Source organism: Leptodactylus fuscus, chromosome 3 (assembly GCF_031893055.1).
Source record: "Leptodactylus fuscus isolate aLepFus1 chromosome 3, aLepFus1.hap2, whole genome shotgun sequence".
NCBI lineage: Eukaryota > Metazoa > Chordata > Amphibia > Anura > Leptodactylidae > Leptodactylus > Leptodactylus fuscus.
In genome coordinates this window covers 131,859,359-131,871,986 of record NC_134267.1, presented here as the reverse complement: position 1 = coordinate 131,871,986, position 12,628 = coordinate 131,859,359, and the positions used below count along the sequence as shown (strand labels likewise).

General features: G+C 38.2%; 1 protein-coding gene across 1 annotated transcript in view; it reads right to left on the bottom strand.

The window, feature by feature from the left end:
* Positions 1-12,628, bottom strand: part of LMBRD1 (LMBR1 domain containing 1) — a 120,870-nt gene that overhangs the window by 93,558 nt on the left and 14,684 nt on the right. The window contains exon 4 of the mRNA XM_075268354.1: positions 1,284-1,378. Within this exon, the coding sequence (XP_075124455.1) occupies positions 1,284-1,378 (95 nt within the window). The remainder of the gene's footprint in view (positions 1-1,283; positions 1,379-12,628) is intronic.

The window sequence follows — 12,628 nt, the reverse complement described above, 5'->3', positions numbered from 1 at the left end:
GTTACAGTGGAGGTGCCGATTCTAATGGTGACCACTCTGGAGCAGAGCGGTCGCCATTATAGCTACAGACCACGCAGCACAGACCCGGCATCCAGACACCGGGGCGGGTGCCGGGCCCGCAGCATCACCATGGTGATGCTGTACATTGCAAACTACAGAAGTACTTACGGTACTTCTGCTAGAAGGCCCCGGGACTTCTGCTATGAGCGTGGCAATGCTGCGGCCCGGCACCAACCCCCATGTCTGTATGCCGGGTCTGTAACTATGGTATTACCGTAATGACCCGAATATAAGCTGAGGCAGACTTTTTCAGCCCAAAAACTGAGCTGAAAAACTCGGCTTATACTCGAGTATATACGGTATGTATGTGAAATGTGTTCACCATGAGATAAACACAACATAAGAAATGTATTTTCTGTGTCTATGCGACCTTTTTTGGTAGAAGGGGTAGTGAGTAAGTTATAGATAGTTAGAGAGATAGATAGATAGGCACTATGTTGCGGTATGCACAACCTTTGGATCGTTTTACAGTATATTTATTTTTTGAAAAGGCAGGATGAACAAAAAAAAAAAAAAAACACCACAGGTTTTTTTTTTTTTTAAAACTTTTACCATGCATGAAATGTTTACTTCACACTAATGCTGTCTCTCCGTTGTTCAGGTTCATCGGGGGCCCAAACAACAGAGAAGTGGACTGCTACAACAGCAGTTACACACACAGCCCAGTGGCCCTATTGACAATAATGGGGTCCATTGCTTTTAAACTGAAACTAGAAAAAGTCCTCCGTGACTTTTTTTTTTTCCAGCATTCATCTTTTCTTTACAATTTTTTATAACACAATTATTTGGTCACTTCTACAATACACTGTACTACTGCTCTGCTTCTTCTAAAGCATATACAAAAAAAAAAAAAAAATGGCAGGCAGGGGGAGGAGGGTAATAGTAAATCATCAGGAGGGGGAACATAGTAAATAGTGGTTATAAATTCATTATAGTAGTATCTTCAACGTGACATGACTATTTTATATAAAATATACACATTCTCCATAAATAACTATTCGGAAGTGTTAATAGTTAGAATGATACATTATTCAATTCCTTGTTATTCCACTTATGCATTAATAAACTGACAAGAAAAAAAAATTGATTTCTTTCATTTATCAATGTGTAAGGTAAGAATCTATATTTCATTTAACACTTGTAATTTAACGTCTAGTGATTGGGAAATACCTTTACACAATAGCTAGGTAGCCTGAAGCTTCATAATAAAAATAAATACTTACGGAGCAGCGGGTCCTGTCCTCATCCTTTTCTTCAAAGTAAAAGTATACAAATGGAATCCACAAAAATACGCAGAACAGGATAATGGAATAAAAAGCTAAATTAAAAAAAAAAAAAAGTACAATTAATCACAATATTGTATGGTGTACAAAACATTAATCTTTGCTAAGTTGGCATATATAAAAATAATAACTCAACATGGACAACAGAAAAAAATCAAATAATTCATGCAACCAAAGAATAGTATGTTAGAACTAAAGAAAAAAAAAAGCAAAACACTTTTTATCAAGCTTCCATTTCTTCTTCCTAGCTTCAAGTTTTTTCAAAAGGTAAAAAATTTAGCTAAACAAACAAACAAAAAAAAAAGGAACCAAAACAGCAAAACAAAACAGGGCATATAGGTTTTGCCTGGATTTATCTCCAGAGGTGTAACTTGCAGCTCCTTGACTCTTTAAAATCTGTAACAGGCCACCCACATACCATGTGTTTTTTTTTAAAAACACTGTTTCCTTATGTGACAAAGGTTTTTGACCCCCTTGTGGTACATAAATGGTCTTTAATTTATCACAGTTACCTACTTTATGACCCAAAAGTACATTAACACAGATTTACTAATAGACACTATAAACATAGGCTGAAAACGCACAAGATTTATCACAGTGGCTGAAGCTGAATGATAAATCTGGTTCATCGTTCGACTCTACTCTAAATTTCCATCTCCAATTTGTGGGCTTACATGGAGCAAGAATTTTATGCTGAAATGCTGGCATAGTATAGACAGTGCCTATTAGACACATTTATGTCACACCCATGTTCATGAAGAAGCCAAATCCACGAAATCTAATTTTTTATTTTTTATTTTTTTTTAGGTCAACTACTTTTGCCCATATGCACCACATTTCTACTTCATAGCGTCTAGTTATTTTTATTTTTTAAAAAGTTAAGTTGTACCAGTTTAACTAAAATGTCATTTTTCAAAATTGAACAATGAAGCCCAGGATCACTGTATTCTAATGCCTATAACTTTTTACGGTTTTGTTGACTGATCTCTGTCAGTGCTGTTTATTCCTAGGTCAAGTTGTAGTTTTTATTTGTTGATCACTTTATATTGTTGTTTTTGGGGTACGCAAGGTGACCAAAATACACTAAATTTCACATTGCAGTATATATATATATATATATATATATATATATATATATATATATATATATATATATATATATATTAGTAATAAAGATAAATAAAGATATATATATATATATATATATATCTCAAAATCTGTAGTAGCCTGCTCTATACAAATCCACAATTCTCGCCCACTTTGGGTGAAATTTGGCATGCCCTCTCTCCACCCACAGGAGCAGAATACACGTTACATCTCGCTAGCATCCCCCCCGTCATGAGATTGGGGCCCGCAAAGTTAGGCCCTATGCTTATAATGGGGAAATGTGAAAGTGAAAGCACTGAGGGGAAAACAACAGTTGTGACTGACAGGGACGAATTATAGCCACAGCACCAAAGAGTCGCTGCTAAAGGGGCCGCACCACCACACACAACCATTTCACAAACACCATATAAACATCACACAGACAGCACACATACACCAACCCACAAGCACAACACACCACACAAACACAAGACCACTCCAGACACACACAACACAAAGACCACACGCACGGACCACACGCACGGACCACACACACACGCAAAGACATTCAGATGGAAGCACACTACACACTCGGACGAACAGAGCAAATGCGTACTTACACGCAGAAAGACATTGATCATGCGCGCACATACACATATATACAGACCACACGTGTGCACACACACGCATACATATACACGGAACACATGCATGTACACACACACATACGTATTGATCACACCCGCACACACACGCATGCATGCATGCATACATACATGCACACACACGAATACATATACACGGACTACACACGTGCATGCACATACACACAAATACACACATTCATGTGCACACACGCATACATATACACGGACCACACACGTGCATGCACACACGCATACATACACATGGATCATACACATGGATCACACCACACATGCACTGACAAAACATGTCTGGTATCCTTAGTGGCTGCTTGAACACTATAGTATTTTTCACGGGCCCCCAGGCCATGGATTTGGCGGTTCCATAGACTTCTTTGTGTACAAAGAATTTTGCAGGCTCCATAGAAGTCTATGGAGATGTAGAATCCACGGCCCAGAGACTGTAGTGTTAAAAACGGTCTCATAGTAAGATTGTCATTATTGCTGACTATACAGAGAACTTTCATCACTGAAGCCCTACAATAGATAGTTGTTTAACTGTAAACTAATTTTACTCTTTTGTCCATGAATTACTTATAAATTACACTGGAGGGGGGGGGGGGAAGGGTTGCACTAGCACTATGTTGTTAATTGGGTGTAAATCACTGGCATAACTAGGAATGATGGGGCCCTGTGGCGAACTTTTGACATGCCCCCCCCCCTTTGTTAAAGACCCCGACCAACCCACCTGCCCACATTCCTGCGCACACTATTCTGGCCCCATAGTGGCCCCTGCACACAGTATTCTGCCCCATAGTGGCCCCTGCACACAGTATTCTGCTCCATAGTGGCCCCTGCACACAGTATTCTGCCCCATAGTGGCCCCTGCACACAGTATTCTGCCCCATAGTGGCCCCTGCACACAGTATTATGCCCCATAGTGGCCCCTGCTGACAGTATTAAGCCCCATAGTGGCCCCTGTACTCAATATTATACCCCATAGTGGCCCCTGCACACAGTATTATGTCCCATTGTGGCCCCTCAACCCAGTATTATGCCCCATTGTGGACAACCATAAACAATTATTATACTCTGGGTGCTTTTCAGAACCCAGAGCATAATAATCGGAGACCCAGGATGGATACAAACATAAAAAACATTGTTACTTATCTATCCCTGGCTTCACTGTACTTCCCGCTGATAGCGGCCATCTTTAATGACGTCCGGGACGTCACATGACCTGGGGGGCCTGCGTCCTTTGCGTCAGGGACGTCACACAAGTAGACCAGAAGCCTGCCTAGAGAGGTAAGTAACACAGTTTTTTATGTTCCCATACCTCTTCTGGGCCTCCGGTCATTATACTCGGAGGTCTTTTCAGACCCTCAAGTATAATAATACTGTTTGTGGGGCCCGCGGTGTCACTTACCGATCACAGCCGCTGTCAGGATCGGTAAGTAAATAGGGCCTGTTATCGTCTTAAGTAACTCCAGCCAGTAACGGCCTATTTTTTTTAAAAATGCAGCGGTAGTGGCTGTCGCCGGGCCCCCTTAATGTTCCGGGCCCTGTGGCAGCCACTACCCATGTTACCCTGGTAGTTATACCCTTGGTGTAAATGTTTTATATGTTTGTGTAAGGTGCATAAATTGAAATTTTTCATAAAAAAATTGTTAAAAAAAATTGTTGTAATTGTTTATTACTATATAATATGTATTGAATATATAAAATCAATAAAAATGTTGAAATGAAAGAAAAAAAAAAAAAAAGTTCACATCAATGTTATGACAAATTAGTAAAATGCCAAAATAATAATTTTAAGTGGAAAAAGATTTACTGTAGCTCTGAAAATGTCAATTTCAGTGTGACGCTGAAAATTTTACTTTAGCATAACCAATAATTTAACATATTTTCCGCAAGCGAAGCCGTGGGTATTCTACTAGTAAATAAATTTATATTTCTTTTTTTAAATGGTAAAAAGCTATTATTGGATGGCATGGACTATACAAACATTGGGGTACCCAACATGTATGTTTACATTCTGTACTTTTTATTATAAGGTAGTTTTTCTTAAAGAGGACCTTTCACATCCTCGGGCACATGCGGTGAATTCAGCTCACTATCGGCTTTCCCGTTCTGTGCCCCCGCTGAAGAGCTATTGGTGCAGTTACCATAGCTCTTCAGTGTCAGAAGGAAGTTTTTGACAGTCTGTCAGGAATGCCGCTCCTCACAGTAGCATCTAATGCGCTGTACTGTGAGAGGGGGCGTTCCTTACCGCCCAGCTCTTCAGCGAGGGCACAAAACAGGAAAGCCGAAAGTGTGCTGAATTCAGCTTTCTAGTGGTGGATTACACTGCATGTGCCCAAAGACATGAAAGGTCCTCTAACTTTTTTTTTTTCTGTCCCACTAGGGGACTTGAACTTGTGATTGCCTGATTCCCAGTGCAATGTACAGTAATACAATAAATTGCACATAGGCTACCAATGTGCCATAAGGATAGGCAGCCGAGAGGGTGTTGATTGGATTACCATATATACTTATATTGCTCACCATTTCTTCTCTCCTAATATTTTGCAAAAATGCACACCCTGAATGTGCTCATTAAAATCTAGATAAAATAACTTTTAATAGATAAAAAAAAGATGTAGTAAACAATAAGGTGAAAAATATAACAGTAATGGAAAAATAAAAAACTGTTGTAATGGGAAAATATTTTAAAAGTCTAGATATTTCCAAGTAAGCTACATCAGTGTCAGCTTTCATACACTGACTGAAAACTTCATTTGCACTCCGTTGCAGGTTATTTGCGAGTGAACAAAATAAAAGCATGTCTGTACTTCATATAAAGTACATTCACAAAATTGAGATCCCCCTTAAAAAGAAAAATAGCAAGTGTTAATTTATAGTCCCGGTCTCGTCTGTACAAGTCTAGGAGAACTGAAATGCAAAAATAAAAAGATAAATATAAAAGACAAAATAAAGATGTCAAAAGAAGTGTCGCTAATTGTCTTTACAGTTTGTGATATCAGACTTACACAACACACAGGAACCTGCTGAGATTAGAAACAAAGCATCATTGAAGGAAATGGCTTTTCACATTAACAGTTGTAAAGATTTGACATTTGATCTTAGAGATTGGAAAGAAACATTCAGAAAATAAACCTTATATGAGAGTAAACAGAATTGCCTTCAAGATTGCCTTTCACTCCAGGCAAAATCTGCCATTTACTGAAGTCTTAAAGAAATTATTTTAGCCTCAATTGATGAATTGTTTTTATTTAGTTTCCCTTTGGATCAATAAAAACCAAGAGCAACTCATCTGAAACCTGTTCTGCCGGTGTTTTTCATCTAGATAAAAGCAACTTTAAACAACAACAAAAAATTCCGCAAAAACCAACCTTCTTCTTACTGAATAATTGCCCTGTACCCACATCCAACATAACCCCCTTTACCCCTGCGCCAAAACCATCACCTAAACATCTAATCTGCTACAAGCAATGAACCAGATTTTCTTAGATGGGAAGTTTGAAAATACACTATATTTACAACAATGACTGATGCTGAATTAAAAATCTGGTATACCTTTAGACTGTCTAGTCTAAATTCATACCACCATTCAGCTGGGCAGACATTTTTGGATTCAGTTTTAGAGAATTGTTGGCACATTTCCAAAAACATGTCTAGTATGTCCAAAAATGTTAGCCCAAGATTTTAAGTGATAGACCAACACAAAGTAGCAGATCATTGTGAAGTGGAATAAAAATACAGGAATTTCAAAATTTTAATCAAATAAAAATCTGAAAAGTTTGACGTGCAAAAGTATTTGGCCCCCTATATCAATAATTTGTAGAGCCACCTTTTACTGCAATTACAGCAGCAAGTCTTTTTGGGTACGTCTTTGCTTTGCACATCTATGGACTGAGATTTTTGCCCATTCTTCTTTGCAAAATAGCTCAAGCTCAGCCAGATTTGATAGAAAGCGTCTGAACAGCAATTTTCATGTCTTGCCACAGATACTCAATGGGATTTAGGTCTGGACTTTGACTAGGCCATTCTAATACATGAATATTCTTTGATATAAACCACTCCACTGTAGCTCTGGCTGTATGTTTAGGGCCATTGTCTTGCTGGAAAGTAAATCTCTTTCCTAGTCTCAAGTCTTTTGCAGCCTTTAACAGGTTTTCTTATTTAGCTCCATCCATCTTCCCATCAACTCTGACCAGCTTCCCTGTCCCTGCTGAAGAAAAGCCTCCCCACAGCATGATGCTTCCACCACCATGTTTCACAGTCAGGATGGTGTAATCAGAGGGATGAGCAGTGTTACTTTTACGCCACACATAGCACTTTGTATTTAGGCCAAAAGGTACAACTTTGGTCTTATCTGACCAGAGCACCTTCTTCAATATGTTTGTTGTGTCCCCTATATGGCTTGTGGAAAATCGAAAACAGCACTTCTTATGCCTTTCTTTCAACAATGGTTTTCTTCTTGCCACTATTATGAGCTCTTTGGGGGTGAAGGGTCATTCCAACGTGTCAACGTCGGCTGTAGGTAAGGTTTTCTCCGCAATTAAGTGAGCAAGGGAAGTATACGGCTGAACAGTTGGATTTGAGGTCGCCAGTCTCAGTAAATTAGAGAGATTCTGGAAATATTCGGTAAAGGCCTCTGCAAGCTCTTCATCTAAGTGGGTTTGAGTCTCCTTTAAGGGTATGTTCACACATAGTTTTTTGCAGGCAGATTTTGACCCGGAATCCACCGCAAAATCCACCTGCAAAAATGGCTCCCATTGACTTCAATGGGAGCCTCTCGCATTTTTTTTTTTTTCGGTAGCGGATTTCACAGCTGAGACAGCTACGGCACCCTAATCAGGAGCGGAATGCTGCGACTGAATGCCAATGCATGGTAGGTGTTTATGTGGTTGGCTGGCAGACCATTATATTAAAAGAAAAAAAAGTTTAAAAAAAGAGGGGAGAGCATATATTTTGGAGTCTCTAATGTTTATGTTCAAGTAGGAGAGTTATTTCATGCCGAACCTTCAACGCTTCCCCCATTAAGGAATGATGGCCTGTTTGTTTATGCGTTGAAAGTAGAGAGAGGTGTGTAAAGTTTATAAGACGACTCTGTTTGGGTGCGTTCACACTTCGGATATGCTAACTGTTTCTGAACGTTAAAACACCTTCAGAATCAGCGCGTATAAAGCATATCCCATTCATTTCAATGGGAGCCGACATACGAGCGCTCCCCATTGAAATGAATGGGCTGCTTTTTTCTCTGTGGGCCCCTTCACACGGCGTAAGCAACTCCGAGCTGTACACGCGAGCACTTCTAACTTCCCATTCACTTCAATGGGAGCGCTCATAGAGAAAAAAAGCAGCCCATTCATTTCAATGGGGAGCGCTCGTATGCCGGCTCCCATTGAAATGAATGGGATCTGCCATGTATGCGCTGATTCTGAACGTGTTTTAACGTTCAGAATCCGTCAGCGTATCTGAAGTGTGAATACACTCTTTATGTGTATTCCATGTTTAATCAGGTGACCCCCGTAGTACACATTTTAGAGCTTGCCATAGTATGGAGAGGGACAAAAAGTCTTACCAATGGTCATTGGTGGAGTGGCTATTAGCTAGTTTAAAATCTGTACTGCACACATAGTTGCAGTAATTAAGTTCTTCAATTTATTTAACTTGTTATCAGCAAGAGTAGTTGCCAGTGGATGAGTCAATCAGCAGATTCAGGGTCAAATTAAAAGTCCTTACATAGTACAAGTGACCCCTGAGTGAAGTCTTGTAGTTCACTCAAAGCTGACAGGAGGAAAGGAACCTGGTGGTCATTTGAAGCACATAGGTTTGCAATGGTATAAATTGTGTTTCCAATACACAATTGAGAAATATGTAATTCAGGGTCCTATTTAAGATCTATTGTCCTGTAGGGGAGGTAATAATGATAATAATACTATTCTAACAGAGGAGAACAGATAACATTATAAACTAGATAAAAAAAGAAGATTGGGGAGGGGCAATGGTGTGCAACCAGATATTAAGTTGAAGGCGCCAGTAATGCAATTTGCCTGTCTTATTTTTGGAGTTTCGTGTGAAATGATAGAAATTTTGGCTTTTTTTCCTCCTCAGTATTTTTTTGTGTTGTTCCATTACAAACAAAGAAACACATAAGCATGTGTATAACAAAACATGTGTAATTGCAATAATTTTTCTGGGAGAAAAACTACATCTTCTGGAGAAAAAAAAAAATCAGGGGTGCCAACACTTATGGCCATGACTGTATTAGATACACTAAGATAAATATATATATTTCAAAAACATATTTCACATGTAGTACTACGTTTTATACGCTTCATAACAATAGTGGAACATAAAATTATAACCCATTTCACACAGCGACAAGAATTCTGAGATGCATTGTACTTAAAGTAATTTGAGAAAAATAGTGCCTTGTATCTATAATGCTTAAAGTGCTTTTATATTTGGATATTTTAGCACTCTGCATGCATTAATAGATACAGGAGTTCTTTTCACAGAATATTTTACAAGCCATAGAAACCTGCGCAATGTATCCATAACAAATATTTTACACTGTGATGACCTACCTGTAACTAGTATTAACACTGAGAAAACAGATTAAAGGTTATTTTTCTATAGCGTTCATGAAGAGAAATAACACAAATATACTGTATAAAGAAGGAACAAATTCACACTCCTCACCATCACTGAAGATATGATCTGATTGGAAAAAGTTCTTTATACAATATATAGCTCTTTCCTTTTACTTTGGACCTTCTCAATGCCTTTAAAAGACTTTCTGAGAAGGGACACTGCATATTTCGGATTATTATGTGAAGATTTTTTTTTTTTTTGCTAATACGCGGTGGCAGATATCTCAGAAGCTACACCATATCCGCATTACATGCTCACCAGCTTTCATTAGCGTTTTTCTATTCATGGTATTGTCTGGGACATCTCTTTGTCCAATGTGAGAGAGAGACACCAAATGGACCTCCCTACTGTATAGCCAGGGCATACAACCTGAGGTCCAAAATTATGACCAGAAGACAGCAGGTTCCTTCTAATGCAGGGAATGGGGTGTGATGATAAGCAAGTGTATATTCATACAGTTTATGTGAAGTAGAAAACGCCACCAAAAAAACCCACAAGTTTTACACTAAGTTTTATAGCTTTGAGTTTTTTAATGCATTTTTTACAACCTCCCATTGATTTCTATACAAACAGCCGTGTGGATTCTGTTCTGATTTTGCACCAATAACTCACAAATTACTTTTTTCTTGGATGTGGTCTTGTAAAACTCTTGAGAAAAACATGCCTACTGAATAGACAGTACACCTACCCAGTGAAGTTAATAGAGTTTTCCATGTGGATTTTCATGTGGAAAACAGTTCAAATCCTTGTGGAACAAACATGGCCTGAGCACCTCCTTTTGGATGCTCCAGTGTATCTTATATAAAAGGGAGAGGAAAGCAGCAGTACTACTGGGGAAGAGAGGGATGAAATGTTATGAGTACGGTGCCCTCTCAGCGGTGTGAGACCCCTGCACAATAATCAGTGGTTAATAAGCCAAGAAGGCCTACTATGAATACAAGGTAGATAGAGGCAAGAAAGAAAAAAATATAAAACCAGTAATGGGTTAATGACTACTTTATTCTGTTCTCAGATTGGCCACCATAAACTTGTGGAAAAGTGTCTTTTAATTCTCCTGGTTGTCTGCACGGATAAATGAATTAAATCTTAAGACAATCCTTGTTGTTGTCACTATGACTTTCAGTTGCAGCTAGATGCATATTATACTGTACGACAAAGTGTCAAAATGTTTAAGCATTCACAGTAGAACAACTTCCTTCAGGTTTGAAAAGACAAAGATGTTACAGTAAAAGAAAAAAAATCTAGGCTTAAAATAGTTACTTAAAATAAATTGCTAGCTTCTCAAATACTCTCTGATGCTGCCAGGATCAATTCCTTAGTGGCGACTATAAGAGATAACACTACTGCTGAAATTACCTGCCTGCTGGTTGGCACAAGTAGTTGCAAACTGGACTAATTTTAGGTATATATTATACAGAAGTATAGTATACAGTATCCTCCAAAATAAACCTTCCAATTTGTGTTGGTTTTTCAAGATTTTTTTTATTATATGGAACATAAATGATCATTTAGCTCCTATAGGTTAATAAGATCTTAGGTTTCTTTACATATAATATAATCTACAAGTTATCTGCCCCGATCAAAATGTTCAACCTGTACAATTTAAAATAGAGGCAGCAAATAAAGCATAGACAATATAACGCCAAAGTTACTCCTGGAAGATCAGATATGGTGCACAGTATAACAAATGCACAATGGATACAAGACTTCCTTAAATAATACAAGTTCATTTCAGAAAATCCTGCATTATATTCCCAAGATTTCTAACATTTCTAATTCAATGTTACCTTTTCAATACTTTTAACATTGGAAATTAAATGATGTATTCAACATTCAGAGTCTTCAAGATGTGCAGCACAGATGAAAAGTAATGACAAGATGCCTGTGATAAGATATCTGTGCTCAAGCATATATACAAAAAAAAAAAAAAAAAAAAAAAGAACTGAAGGAGATGGATAAACCTAGCAAGAGTCGTGCCAAGGTGAATTGATCTTCCTTAAAGGACAGAGTGAAGGTTTGCTCACACACCATACCCCATGTCCGTTCTGTGTCAGAAATATGCACTATTATTGACCGTCACTAAACAATACTTATTACTGCTATATGAGCAGATGCACTATATTAAAAATAAGAGCACTTCATTTTATCATGTTGAAAATTTCTGTAGCTTATTTAAGATAGAACAGCATCTAGAATCTAAATTTAAGAATATTTTCATCTTTGTGCTGATAAGAATGACTCGGCTGATAAAAATTGCTTCATAGGAAAAGGACTATAGCCAATGTTTGTTTGTTTGTTTTTTAATGTAGATTGTGAGCCCCATATAGGGATCACAATGTACATTTTCCCTATCAGTATGTCTTTGTAGAATGGGAGGAAATCCACGCAAACACAGGGAGAAAATACAAACTCCATGCAGATGTAATTCCTGGGGAGATTCAAACCCAGGACCCCAGTACTGCAAGGCTGCTGTGCGCTGAACCACCGTGTCGCCCCTACTATAGCCAATGTTGTACCTACACCACTAAACCCCTTGCTGCTTCAGCCAGTTTTAAACTTCTTGACAGAGCTCAATTTTTTATGTCGCACATGTGCCGCTTTATGTGGTAGTAACGTTCAAACACTAACCAACCAAAATAATTTTGAGAGTTTTTCCAGACACATTTTACTGTGTTAGTGGTACACTTTGGTTGATAGGTTTTTGTTGAATTATTAAAAAATATGAAAAGGCTGGTGAAAATTTGGAAAAATATGTAATTATCCGTTTTTCATCTAATCATACCACCCAAATTAATTCATTATACACTCACCGCCCACTTTATTAGGTACACCATGCTAGTAACGGGTTGGACCCCCTTTTGCCTTCAGAACTGCCTCAATTCTTCGTGGCAT